This window comes from Carassius auratus, chromosome 11 (assembly GCF_003368295.1).
Source record: "Carassius auratus strain Wakin chromosome 11, ASM336829v1, whole genome shotgun sequence".
Taxonomy (NCBI): domain Eukaryota; kingdom Metazoa; phylum Chordata; class Actinopteri; order Cypriniformes; family Cyprinidae; genus Carassius; species Carassius auratus.
This window is the reverse complement of record NC_039253.1, coordinates 360,997-375,648: the sequence shown is the minus strand read 5'-3', so window position 1 is coordinate 375,648 and position 14,652 is coordinate 360,997. Positions and strand designations below refer to the sequence as shown.

The 14,652-nt window shown below is 41.7% G+C and overlaps 2 protein-coding genes across 2 annotated transcripts; both read right to left on the bottom strand.

The window, feature by feature from the left end:
• Nucleotides 1-58: 58 nt before the first annotated feature.
• On the bottom strand, nucleotides 59-2,205 carry LOC113110677 (UPF0669 protein C6orf120 homolog). The gene is made up of 2 exons (XM_026274815.1): nucleotides 2,060-2,205; nucleotides 59-1,149 (listed from the first exon to the last, which is right to left on the bottom strand). The coding sequence occupies exons 1-2, from the start codon at nucleotides 2,189-2,191 to the stop codon at nucleotides 550-552; spliced, it is 732 nt and encodes a 243-aa protein (XP_026130600.1). The 5' UTR covers nucleotides 2,192-2,205; the 3' UTR covers nucleotides 59-549.
• A 925-nt stretch (nucleotides 2,206-3,130) lies between these two features.
• Nucleotides 3,131-6,071, bottom strand: LOC113110663 (keratin, type I cytoskeletal 19-like). The gene is made up of 8 exons (XM_026274794.1): nucleotides 5,301-6,071; nucleotides 5,046-5,128; nucleotides 4,497-4,653; nucleotides 4,238-4,399; nucleotides 4,002-4,127; nucleotides 3,650-3,870; nucleotides 3,520-3,533; nucleotides 3,131-3,428 (listed from the first exon to the last, which is right to left on the bottom strand). The coding sequence occupies exons 1-8, from the start codon at nucleotides 5,772-5,774 to the stop codon at nucleotides 3,310-3,312; spliced, it is 1,356 nt and encodes a 451-aa protein (XP_026130579.1). The 5' UTR covers nucleotides 5,775-6,071; the 3' UTR covers nucleotides 3,131-3,309.
• Between the last annotated feature and the right edge of the window lie 8,581 nt (nucleotides 6,072-14,652).

Genomic DNA, 14,652 nt, shown 5'->3' with positions numbered 1-14,652 from the left:
TTGTTATTTGCAAAGTAAAAAGAACTGAACACAATTATAAGTAATGCTGGACACAGAGCACTTTTCAAAAATAAGTGATTATTTTATTTGTATCTTACAACTACAGATGCAGAAGATTCATTGCTGCTTATTAGTCGACAGACTCTTCTTCACAACAGGCACAGCCATACGACCTTTGTGTGATTGCATAGTGCAGTTTAAAACCTAAGACCTCAACTCAGTAAAAGACAAACAAATGCACCACGCAACCTTTTTTTAAACTCCACCAATAAAATGTAAACTTGTGTTCGAAAAATCAAGTGCTATCAAGTGCGTTGATATGCCATCTAATTTGACAAACAAATGTATAATTTGCATATTAAAATTTGGGATGAATTCGACATACTCCCTACAGAGTTTTGATGGTGCAACTCAGAAAATTACGACAAAACTCCACGCAAAGCACTTCTAGTTCTTTGTCAAATGATGAAAAAACTGCTAATATGATCTAAATGAGAAAGAATGTTTAATTGTGGCAAAGGTGTTATTTTGGCAGCTGGAACATCAAAATCAAAACAAAATTTCAAGTATGATTTTAAGAATCCCAATGAGAATAGTCCACAGGATTGACTCCTCTTCTTCCATCACGTCTGTAGGGCCCTGAGAGTGTTGAGACTGAGCAGGAGTCTCACCCGAGGAGTAAGAGTTTTTCTCCGTTTCCTCTTCTGTAAGTACCGTCTGGTCATAAAACACCTTCATCTCAAACTCACTCTCCATGTAGGAGGGATGTCCGTAGATCCCGATTCCAACAGGCCTAACAAAATCCCCCGGGACGACCACCACGTCCTGGCCACAGGTGGTCGACTGAAGCTTGTAGGTATCAAAGTTTGGCCGCGGCGTCTTGTCAGAGATGTAGAGGTCCGCATCTCCCTTAAGGCTCTGCATGTACAGGATAATGCATCCTTCATGGTTGAGACGCAGGTAGCTGTAGTTTCCCGCACCGATGTGGCCCTGCACGACGTGGAGCAGGACCCATTCATCCGGCACAGAAGACTTCTCTGAAGGCTGCAGAGAGCCCAGGGCCCGGGACAAGGCCGCCAGCACCAACAAACCACCGCACCACAGCACCATGGTCACATCTGCCAGACCCCAGCTACATCTGTAACCTCCCTGCAATCACAAATATACATTATTTCAGTACCATCTGGATTTAGATATTCAAAAAATATATATAATTTGTCATTCGGATTGCATCACGTTTTGACCGGGTTCTTTAAACGATAAAAAGGTTCTGAAAAAGGAGTAACTAAGTGTTGCTTAAAACATTTTAGTAGTATTGGGATACATTAGATAAAAAAAAAAAAATAACTTGCATTACCCTGATTGCATCAGAAGGGTGGAATAAAATGTAACAAAACTTTTCTTGCTTTTTCTTTTGTTTTCTTTTTAAATGTCTGGAGAATCTTCCCCTAGATGCATTCTGAATCTAAACCTTGCATAGCTGTGAAACGACTTCATTGGACGCAGTTCCTACATCTGAGCGACAGCAGGCTGTTAAAAATATCTCTGTCGCTATTTCCAATCAGCCACAAACATGGTCATGTAAGTTACTGTCAGTCCAACCAAGAAAAACATTCTCGAATATAACTCTACATACTTTCACCAATCGATGCATCAGACCATATGGAAAGTCCTACATTAGTCAAATAATTTTTATGCATAAACAAACAACTGAAAGTGCAAGAATTACTTAAAATATGTCATTCAAAAGTCTGTCTGAACGTAAAGCGCTTAAAAATAAACAAGACACCCATCAAGTTAGCTTCAAAACTTGAAATATATGATAGACTATAAAATATTTAACATTACTCAGTGTGACACACTATAACACATTTCGTTTCTAAACTAAATTGACTTCTAATTCCTGAAGGCTGCAGCTGCACTAAAGAATATGTGAGCTATTTAGCTAACGTTAGCTGGCTAACAGACCAGTAGTTTAACTGAGACTGGAACAAAAGAACAATTCGTAATTAACGCAGGTGCTTTGATATGTTGACAGATATTAATTATTTTGAGTTACCGGTGCATTGTCAAAAATCCTCCATGGGAAAGGACAGTCGGCGTCGTTATATTTTGAATTCGCTCTTACAGGTGTCGGGGTGACAACTGGACGCTCTTGCTCTCTGGGACTCGATGGCGTTATAATGCGCATGCGCGCCCTCTCTTGGTCAGGAGGAAAGCAGAACATCTGAGCATGCGATTTTCTGCTAATATATGATTTTCCCTTCTTTTTTTTTTTTTTTTTTATCACAAATAAAAACAATTCTCTAGTGATATTTGCAAACAGCCCAACATTATTAATGGACAATTTAAATTAGTGCTAATAGTGTTATACAGCCTACAGTTAACATTTAAATGAAATAGTCTAAGTATTTATATGCGATGTGTTTTATTCTTTAAAAAGACCTAAAAATATATATTTTTTTTCGTTTTCGAAGCACTTTATAAGCATGATTGGTTTTCATACGAAATTACCAATGCATCAATACATCCAATTAAAAATAAATAGATAAATAAAATACAACAAAAGAGGTTTTTGTTATTATTTTGTATCATTATTTTCATAGTTTCTGCTTTATATTTTAAATCTAATGTAAGTAACTTTGTTGTATTTTTGAAAATAGTTTAAAAATATCTATAGTTGTCATTAATTTGTATTCCACCTTGAATTTTATTATATTAAGTTAAACAATTAAAATGATATGTGTGTGTGTGTGTGTGTGTGTGTGCGTGCGTGCGTGCGTCCGTGTGTGTGTGTGTGTGATTTGTCAATTGTTTTGCAAATTCTTGATTTAAATTTTAATTCAATTTGTAGCATATAACAGCATCACATTGCCAATAGGGGGAGCACTAGTCAAGCAGGCAAGTCCAAGAGTGAAATTGTTTATGAACAAAAAAAAAGTTTAATTCATTTAAATTGTTTACTTATTTTGCTGTAAAATAAATACAAATCTGAACATAAATACTGGTCCTCATAAAACTAATTTCTGAGTGTGGTCTGTGCACTGTGTTTTTGTGTTTTGCACCATTTTCAATTTAACACCATAGTATTATGCAAAATAATAACACACATAACAAATATTTCTTGACAGCCGTTTTATTTTCAGAGACAGGTTTTTCTCACATACAACAACATAACAGTGAGTGTCTTTTGATGTTTTATAAGTAACACATGTGCTTGTTTCTTGTCACAAACTGTGTATCAACACTCATTTAAAATGAAATGTCTGCATGAGTTAATACTGTCTCAGAAAGAGGCATGCTGTGACTTTAGTAAATCTGGTGTGAAGTGCTGGTGGTTTGCTTGATTTGGACTGTTGGTCCACCAGTTGTGATGGTGTGAGAACCACCAGAGCATTGAGATCCACCTGAGATCACGATAGTTGATCCTGAAGGACAAGAGGGAAAGAGTTATTCATGTGTAATGTACAACATACACTGACTGTCCTACCTTAAAATACAAAGAGAGATTTCAATTACCTGGAATTTGAGTCCTGGAAGAGTAATAGGAAGAAAAAATGTATTAGTGAAGCATGTACAAGATAATATAACACAATACTCTGCTGATTTTAACTCAGATTAACCGTAAAAAAAAACAACAACAACTTACTTGATGTCCTGATTTTCCAGGAGGCTCCTGTAGGTGCAGATCTCCTGCTCCAGACGTGTCTTGATGTCCAGCAGTAAGGCGTAATCACGTCCCTGCTGCTCAATGCTAGCCCGCATTTGACAAAGCTCGGCTTCTAGCATGTTGATTTGGTTCTGGTAGCCTGCTAGCATAGCGCTGTACCTAGCCTCTGTTTCTGCCAGTGAGTTCTCCAGTGCCGCTTTCTATTTGAGAACATGCACAAAAACATGATAAAGCACCGTTTCCCTGCTTGTTTTAAGTCTAGCTTTATATTTTCCTGCCTCTGGTTCAGATAATCGATTTAATCTCGCTCTACTTTCCACTTGTGTCTCACCATGCTGAGCTGAGACTGCAGCTCGATCTCCAGACTCTGTAAGGTGTTTCGTAGCTCTGTGACCTGCGATCTGGTCGTTTGTATGGTCTCTGTGCTGATGGCCACCTCTTTGTTAAACCCTGCCGTCTAAACAAAAGACAAAAACACTATATCACTACCCAGGCACTACTACGAGTGACATCTTGATAGCAAAGTAGAATTCAGATTTAGAATGAAGGAGAAAGAAGATGTCTTACCTTGTCTTTGAACCATTCTTCCTGTTCCCTGCGGTGTTTCTGTATGATGTTCTCGTAATGAGCACGAATCTCATCCAGAACTCTGTTCAGGTCTTGCTGAGGAGCAGCATCCACCTCTACGTTCACTGTGCATGTCAGCTGTGACCTCAGTGCAGCCAGCTCCTGTAATGCCACAGTGTAAAATAATATGATATAATATAATACTTCAAAATTTAGGATCACTTCTACATAGATGATTTATCAGAAAAGCACTACACACCTCCTGGTGGTTCTTCTTCATACATGCCAGCTCTTCCTCCAGACAGTTGATCTGCATCTCCAGGTCGGCCCTTGTCATGTTTGTCTGGTTCAGTAAGTGGCGCAGGTTAGCAACGTCGGCCTCCACAGACTGACGCATCACCACCTCATGCTCATATCTGATTGACATAGAGAATCATTATTTTAAACACAACCAATCTCATTAATACACACATGCACTACTGTTCAATAGATTGGAACCAGAAAGTTTTTTGTACATTTTGCAAGACGTTTCTTATGCTTACCGAGGCTGCATTTATTTGACCAAAATACAATAAAACTGTCATATTGCAATTTGTTTTAAAATGTAATGCAGGCCTATTAATGCAATGTCAACGCTGATTTATTTTAGCAACCATTACTCCAGACTTCAGTGTCACTTGATCCTTCAGAAATCATTCTTATATACTTATTTGCTGCTCAATGCTGAAAACAGTTGTGCTGAATATTTTATACAGCAATCTGGTTGCATCGACGTTCACAATATTGCGGTCAACACTATGTAGCTTACTTGATCCTGAAGTCATCGGCAGCCAGTTTAGCATTGTCGATCTGCAGAAGGACGTTGGCATTGTGGAGGGTAGCGTTTTTAATCTGAAATGTAAAAAATGTAATACATGAGAACACATAGACTTGCTTTATATGGACATAGGCTATCATCAAACTCTGAGAAAGCAAGTCTCTTTTTTTAAGCTGCTGTATCCAAAATATAATTTGCACTAGAATGTGCTAGTAATGTTTCATATTTGTTCAGGCATCACTGTACCTTGTCTTTCAGGTCCTTGATAGTGTTCCAGTAGCAGCTGTAGTCTTTTTGGCACACCGGCCCCTTCTTCTCATAGCACTCACGGATCTGTCTCTCCAGGATGGCATTGGCAGCCTCCAGAGAGCGCACCTTCTCCAGGTAGGACGCCAGACGGTCGTTCAGGTTCTGCATGGTGGCCTTCTCATTCAGCTGGAAGTCATTTACAACACAGCCTCCAGGCAGTATGCCAGCTGCATATCCTCCGTAATATCCTCCACCGTATCCTCCACCAAAACCATATCCTCCACCATATCCTCCGGGTCTGTATTGCAGCGAGGAGGAAGAGATGCGGGTGTTTCCACCTAAACCACTTCCATACACGCTGTAGGCTTTCTGTGGAAAGACCATGGAACCACCACAGCTCTTGGTGATGAAGGACTTTGAGGTCACGGTCTTGGGTCCTTTGAAGGACGTAACGCGAACAGAGGACGACATGGTGGATGGATACGGAGATGAGATGAGCCCAGAGAGGAAACCGTTGAGAGAGTTGTCCAGACGAGGATGGCACCTTTGAGCCCAGCTCTGACCTCTTATAGAGATGCAGATCCAGGGCGGCTCCAGGACTTTCTGGGTGGGCGAGGGAGGGTAGGGTGTGTGTGGGAGAGTGTATGTGTGTCAGTCCCACCAGTCACCACCAGCAGAGATGGAGCTTAAAGACCAGTGTTCAGGTTCCACCCTGGTGAGGAAGCTGCTAATGAATTTATGTGTTAACCGAATTAACTCATGAGAACTCCTCACCCTCAAGACTACAATGAAGGGAGTGAAGTAAAATAATTAGGCTTGTGACACACACTGTACGATGTGTGTGTGTGTGTGTGTGTGTGTGTGTGTGTGTGTGTTTACGTGCATGTACCAGTGTCTTGTACCAATGAAGGAAATCTCTTCAACTGTACGGTGACGAAAAAGTTGCCTGAGCTGGTCATACAAGGTTGTAGATTTGATAAATTCACCATTTTCATCATAATAAAGAAGGGTTTGGTAGACATGTAACTCCCCGAGGAGATGTGAGATCATCTGCGGCAGTTTCACCTCCCTTGTACAGGTCACACGGATCAGCTTGAGTAATTGCATGCACAGTTTAGTCATTTTATTTTATTTTATTTTATTTTATTTATTGTGAATGCTGCATGTGTGCAGTATTTTAATATTTATTTAGTATGTAGACCAGTGCTTCCCAAACCTGTCCTAGAGGCCCCCTGGGGAAGCAATGATGTAGACAAAAAACATACAAACATACAAAAGTACAAAAGATTCCACGTTTGTGTCCAAGTTTGTCACAAAGCGTGCATTAAATGTCTAAATTAAATTGATTATTTTAAATGATTTAGATGAGTAAAATGTCTATTTTCAGAGTGTCCTATCTAATAAAGCTTCTTTATTCTAAGTCTGAATTCAGATTCAGAGAGAGTTGTTTATGTGCACTAGAGGGCACTGTGAGCAGCAGGTTGAGAGCAGTGCTGAATCTGATACTCTTGTCTCTCGTGGGTTCAGTGGTGGCGACTGTAATCCAAGCTACTGGGAGGCTGAGGCTGGCGGATCGCTTGAGCTCAGGGCTTATGGGCTGCAGTGTACTGTGTAGAGAAGGTGTCCGCACTACGTTTGGTATTGATATGATGCTCCTGGGGTAGCTCGGGGCCAGCAGGTCATCTAAGGAGGGGTGAACCAGTCTACGTCAGAGACGGAGCAGGTCAAAGCCCCAGTGTCAGTCAGTAGCGGGATTGCACCTGTGAATAGACACTGCAGCACAAACTGAGCGAGACAAAAATTTTAATAAAAATTATCCCATATTATTAATCACCAATCACCGGGCGCAGCTGTGGCCTAATGGTAAGATAGTTGGACTTGTAACCCAAAGGTTGCAGGTTTGAGTCTCTATAGCTGCCCACTGCTCCAGGTGTGTGTTCACTTCTCACTGCTGTGTGTGTGTGCACTTGAATGGGTTAAATGCAGAGCACCACTTCAAATTATGGGTTACCATACTTGGCAAATGTCACGACTTTCACTTTCTTTAATCTCCATTGCTTTTGGTTTTGACAAATTTTTGAAGTTTGAATAATTGAAGGATAAAAGAAACTCAGATACTTTGATCTCCTGAGAAACAAACAATACAAACATTCACAGGCATCTTCGAGACACCCCAGGGAGTGGAGGTGCAGAAAACGCCTCTCTCACAGCCCCTTTCACACTGCACGTCGGACCCGCAATATTTCCGGAACATTGCCGGGTCGCCTTCTGTGTGAAAGCAACCACGTCCCGGGATTGATTACCGTATTGAACCCGGGTCGGGGACCTAATAACATTGCAGGGTTCGACCCGGGACGAGCACTGTGTGAACAAAAGCCAGATCTAATTCTGTGTTGAAGTGATGACGCGCGTTATCGCGCAACTCTTTTACCGGCTGTTTTGAAGGAAGATCAACGTTCGCGAAGAAAACATATGTGCAAACTATAATAAAGCAGATATTAGTTAGATCATCACTTCCCGCGCTGAAGCAGAGATCGTTTGCTTGCTTCAGTGAAAGTATAACATGCCTAGTGTTTTCGACTCGTGCATTACACGTCAAGCTCTGATGTCATGTGTCGTTACGGGATCTTCAAGGGTTGTGTGTGAAAGCACGCACATATACCGGGTCATCACTGGCAGTGTGAAAGTGCAAAATCTAGCGACCCGGGAACAATTGCAGGAACACTTTACCTGTGTATTTGCCGGAATGGCAGTGTGAAAGGGGCTGATATAATGTTATCAGTTCCTTCTCATCCCCTTCCTCACACACACTCCATCCACTTGGTTAACTCAGAATGGTCAATAGTATAATGTTCTACATGAATGCAAGTAATATTTTCAGTCATGTTTGGAATCATTTGATTTGTCTCAGGGCGAGTGGAACAATGGTCTCAATCTTACAAAAGTAGACCCAGGGGCCTCCATGTAAATTACCTTCTGTTCCCTTTGAGCTGTAAACCACCCAAGTTAGGGACCCGAATAAATGCAAATTCCAATTGTTAGTTCCTGTCTCCATCTCTGGGGATGTTTGTCTTGGTCTGAGGTACTTAAGGAAATGCTGCAAGAGAATCAGGGCCAACTGTACCCGGAATGAGCCCATGGTATGAAGTGTGTTCACACACTTCATAAAGTCAGGTATGCATCTTTTACTCTTAAATTCATCTTTGGGAATTTGATGTCTTGTACTGATTAAAAACCATGCTGTGTATTGTAAATAACGGTGTTTTATACTTTTAATAACCTAGTAGTAAAACAATGTAAATGGGGCAAAAATGTTTAGAAAGATTTCTAGTCTCCCCCTCCCTTGCTTCACAGTGGTTTGATCCAAATGTACATCACCTCAGTTGCAGAGTCCGTGGTTTTCCCGTGGAACTGTGCTACTTCTGTTACTGTGGGTTGAAGCAACCCCAATAACGTGATATAAATATGATTTTTACCAGGGAACCCCCCTCAAAACGTAATTGGGCTAGTTTTGAGTAGAAATTGGGTGGGTTTTGTTGTGAAAACCCAGCATTACTGCAGCACACACACACACAAGTCTGGTGAGCGAGAACAAGATCAATAGTCGTAGTACTCAACTGTCAAGGTTATTTTATTCACAACAAATTGTATGAAGTAATTATTTATCTTTAATACAGATCATGCAGCATATTTTTCGATGAGTCTGCTATGTTAGCAATAAAAACGTTTCCATGACCATAACAGCTTAAAGTTGTCTAATTAGGCACAGTCTTCCTGCTGCATTTATAGTAGTAGGCTTTATTGTCCTTACAAGTACAATTTTAGCTGTATTATTTGTGTCCCCTTCAAAAATTGCTCTTGAGAAATTGTATGTTTATTGCCAACAACCTCAAATGTACACCCCTGCCTAAGCCATATCCAGTTTGAGTTTCTCCACTTCTTTTTTTTCGCCTTCCCACGGACCGTTGGCTGAACGTCTAATGCATATGGCACACAAAATCGGAAACACTTCAGGAGTGTCGAAGTCATCAACAGATTGCTTGAATTTTGGAGCATTTCCATGAGACATGTGTGTCACGTTCTTTAACGTTCCTCCAGGAGTATTTAAATATCTAAAGTTTGCAGCACAGAATCTTTAAAATATTTTAAAGAGTTTTACACACTGGTCTGTTATTGTGGCAACATTTCCACACCTCGAAACACGACGATGAACGAAACGAACTGTGATTGGTTGTTTGACATGTCGGTCAAACGACCTCATGGGTGGGCCTTGGCCAATGAAAGATGCCATAGATTACAGACCTTCAGTCTAGAAAACATATGAAGGATTTTCTAGACGCAAGGTTAAAATAAAATTTTGTGTTCCCATCCTAACAAAACAATACGGTACTTTATTTACTAAAATAAGTTTAATCTAACCATATCCAAAAACTCGCTCACTCTGCCATTATTTAATAGATGCACTAGATTTGTATTGAATAGTATGTGGAGACACGTTTTTAGAACACACTGAGCAATACAACACTGCACCACTGCCAGTTTTTGGTAAAAATGCCGTACCACACCCAATCAACAACCTCTGATTGCAGCAACTTGTTCTGAGACTGTACCGCAATTTTATTTCTGATTCATAGCATTCCCTGAAGTCAACAGGACTGGAACCATTCTAAAAACAAATGGCAAAATTTTAGCTCATCTCATCAGTCAGCATCTGAACAAAATTAATGCCACGATGTCTGCCAATGAGTCTGCTTTCCTGTAGAGACACAGTTGGAGTTAATTTTCTCTCTACATTTCACTAAATCTTTTGTTCTTGTCTCTTTATGAAGATTACTGATCATTACATGACCTGTTACATCATGCAAATCATGTAAGCGCAGAACAAATGTGTCCTTAATCTTCACAAATTAAGGCAAGATACACTTTCATTCATCCAAAAAAAGTGTTTGTACTGTACATACATGTTTAAGGTCCAGGCACTCGGCCCAAGGAAGGTATCCGGTGCTGGATGAAGGTTTCCTGCGTGTTCAGTCTTTCAGGGCGAAGAGTTATTCAATTTAGGTTAAACTCAAATTCTGACTCCATTTTATCATTTAATCTGACTCCATTTTTCTTATGATCTCGAATTTAGGTTGAAAGGCAAATTGGTTGTATGCCTTTTTAATTAATATTCTTCTGACATTTGATTATTGTAGTTAACTCTATTTTTATATTAACTTGTTCATTCGGGTGCTCATGTTGCGAACAAGGATACAACGTAATCTACTAGTCAATAATTACAGAGTAAGACAGAATAGAATCAAAATGTAACAATTTATTAACAGTCAGGTAGATATGTATTTTGCCAATTACATATCCAATTGAAACACATCAAATCATATCAATACAAAACATAAAATTCTCAAAGATGAATCTAAAATTAAAATGCATACCTGACATTAGGAAATACATAGTATGAAGTGAAGAGACACACAACACACTACGGGCTTTCTGGCTCCAGAAATCGCCCTGATCCTTTAAATACCTCAGACCGAGACAAACATCCACCGAGATGAAGACAGAAACTAACAATTGGAATTTGATTATTTGGCCAGATGGCAGAGGAAGGTATGAATTAAGTGAATTTAGATGAATTAAAGACCCAAAGGGTTGACAATGCCTGACTACGCCACCCTGGGAATCTCACCCAGGGAATTTATTCGAGATACTATACACAGGTCCCCCACTCTGTGGCAAAATAGACAATGGAGACAGAGGTACTGGTATAAAAATATAACTATTTATTTTGAATTTAATGACAAAAGCTTAAGATGCATTCACTGTAAAAATGGGACCAGAATTACACAAATGGTCCAGAAAAGACAATGAGGAGCTGCAGCCTGGGCTACATGACTGGCCGTACAGGCCTTTACTCTAAGTACACTGCACACTCACACCAATCCAAAAGCCCCAGTGCACACGGCAAATCACATCACTCCGTGAGGAAACACCATCACCACCCAAAGAAAGACTTCAGCCCTGCTCTCCTTAAAGGCCTGCAGCTCCTGTAACACAGTATCTAAAAGACACACACACTCAAACATAAACAAAAATAATTAACACAATATTTATGCAGGCAACACAGCTGACACTTAATGCCTGACAAAGTTAACCAAATTAAATCAAATTAATAAAAATAAAACAAAACCAATTGTCACTGAAACAAACAAATCACGCCAGTACACTGGCAATAATGCAGAAATTAACCCAAAATAACAAATAAGCCAATTAAATGAAAACACAACTGGACCATATAAATGCAAAAGCACTCCCACACCTCAGCGGATTCAACTCAGCGGATTCACAACCGCATTAAAACGGAATTCCCGAATGTTCAACCGGAACAAGACAGCGGTGACGTCACTGCATGCCCCTATCATCCTACAACATAGGGGAAAACTAATCATATTAACCAGTCACCATAAGACATTTATGTAATAAACCAACATGAATTAAACCTACCAGATAACAGGCACCCGGGAGTCAGTAGAAGTGAAGATAATATTCCATAAATTAATGCGAAGTATAGTTTCAGTTTAATCACTCAGCCGGTGGAGCTCAGGATACGCGAGGAAAATAACTCAGCATAGCAACTTTATTTATTTTATTTATTCCGCACGCTATTACAGCCATTCAAAACGCATAACGTTACCTGAATGTGGTCGCATATACAGATGCGAGACACACACCGCCACCAACAAGTCAAAGCCACAATATCTGCAGCCACGGAGATAACTACAGTTGCCACAATCGTCCTGCAAAGCCAAAGTTACAACAGCCCTTAGTCCATGAACCAGAAGCAAAACGGGATCCCGGGAAGTGATGCTCGTCTAAGTCACATGCACATGTTGTTTAAATACACGTAATCCAACCCCTCTATCAGCCCCAACCAATGAATAAACTAATGCCTAATGGACTACCGATCTCTACCTGTCACAGGACTTCTCTAAACACAGGGTCAGCCCTCTGTAAAGACCACATCTCCTCACCTGAGTAACTGGAAAAAGACATCATAACCAGCCTGAGTAACTGAAAGGACCACCTATAGCTTGCCAAGGCCTGATGTACCTCCACAGGCAACACTAGTGACCCAAAGGTCTCAATACCCCAAACCCCAATTAAGGGAGCATGGTGGGTCTGTCTGGAGAGGGCATCTGCATTCTTATTACTTCTCCCTGACCTATACCTGATCTCAAAATCAAAGGAGGCCAGTTGTGCAGCCCAGCACTGTTCTGTAGCACCAAGTTTAGCTGACGCCAAATGACTTAGGGGGTTGTTGTCTGTAAACACAACACATTTCTGCCCTAATAGGTATTCCCTAAATTTCTCGGCCATGGCCCACTTGAGCGCAAGAAACTCCAATTTCATTGAGCTATAATTTGACATATTGCGCTCAGTGGGCAAAAGACTGTGGCTGGCAGAGGCAACGGGCCGCACCTGACCTCCCTTTTTCTGGAAAAGGACTGCCCCCAGTCCTGCATGACTGGCATCCACTTCCAGGATAAAAGGCTGGGAAAAGTCTGCATATGCCAAAACGGGTGCTGAATGTAAGTTTACTTTCAGAAGCTCCATCAAAAACTCTGAGCACTGGTGAACCTCAAAAGGAACGAATCACCAACAGTCTCTGGTTGACGCCACTGTGACACTACCTCCACCTTACTGGGGTCTGTGAACACCCCTCAGAGGAGATCACATGCCCAAGGTATTTTACCGCTCTCTGAAAAAATGAGCATTTCTCCAACCTAGCCTTAACCCCTCCCGCTCTAATCGACTCAAGACAACTTCCAACCACATCAGATGTTGGGCCACAGAGATGACGAGAATACAACAATGTCATCAAGATATAACAGCAGAGATTGCCCTTGCTGATCACCAAATAATCGTTGCATCAGCCGCTGAAAGGTGCTAGGGCATTACAAAGCCCAAAGGGCATATGGTTGTACTCAAATAACCCAAAGGGGTACAAAAAGCAGTCTTGGGTCAAATCTCTCATGGCCATCGGGACTTGATTGTACCCGCTGGCTAAATCCATGGTGGAAAACCAGCGGGCCCCAGTTAGGGAATCCAAAGATCCTCGATGCGTGGTAAAGGAAATGCATCCTTGCGGTCTTTGAATTCAACTGACGGTAGTCTACACACATGCGCAGACTGCCGTCCTTTTTCTTTACCAAGACTATTGGAGAGGCATAAGGGCTACTGCTCTCCTGATCACTTGCGCTCGAGTAGCTGATTAACATGGGCTTTAACGACCTCATACTCTGAGGGGGGTTTTCTTTGATAGCGCTGTCCAACGGGATATTGTCAACCAGAAGGATCTCATGGATAATCAAATTGGTACACCCCAGATCGCCCTCTTGTGCAGAAAACACTGCATGATAGTCCAATACAGCACTTACCTGAGAGCCTGACCACTAGCGGAGAGCACCTGGGAGCCCTGGACGTCAGTGCAGCAACAGACTGTACCTCTACCACCTCAGTGGGCAAGCTGACCACTAAGACACTATTCAGACTACCTAAAATGCTACGAGGGTAAAGCAACAGATCCAATGTCCCTAAATTCACCACAGGTACGGAAATCGTACCATGGATAACTTTTATCAATGCAGGAGAGGCCAAAAATCCAGAAGGCAAACCCTCCCCCAAGGGTTCGAAAAGCACAGTGGTATCTGCAAACTGCTTGGAACATGTTGCGGCCACTAACTTTATAGTACCACCAGGAATACGACATGCACGACGGCCACGTACTCTAACCTTGCCCACACTGCTCTCACTGGGCTGGGTACTAGCTTGCTGACAATGCTGAAGGCCTGAACCATAATACTTGGGGCCTGTGACACCGACGGCAGGCTGAATAAGGCGGGGCCATGCTGCCCAAAGAGCTCCTGGTAACAGCGCCGTAGAATATTTCATCCCTAAAACTCCCGGGACTCTAGTGCACGGCCCACCCAGGATCCCTGACCACCAGGACCCCGCAGTTTGGCACCCGCCTGCCGCACAGCTCCACATCCAACTCGATATACCCGACGTATGGTATCGCAAGGCCATTAGCGGCATGAAGCTGTAACCAGTGACATGTCTCCATCCCTCCCTGTCCCCACTGTTCGCTGTACTCACGAAACAACTATCTGTTATGGTGGACACCATCGATCCAGTGTCCACCAAACAGGAGATCGAAACACCACCAAAAAGGGCAATGAGATGAGGGCAAGATGAAACTAACTGATGCACGGAAGTACGGGATTTAAAAAGAGCCATCAAACTCTCCAACCGAACAGTGGCTCTGCAGTTCAGTGGGTACTAGTTTCCGACC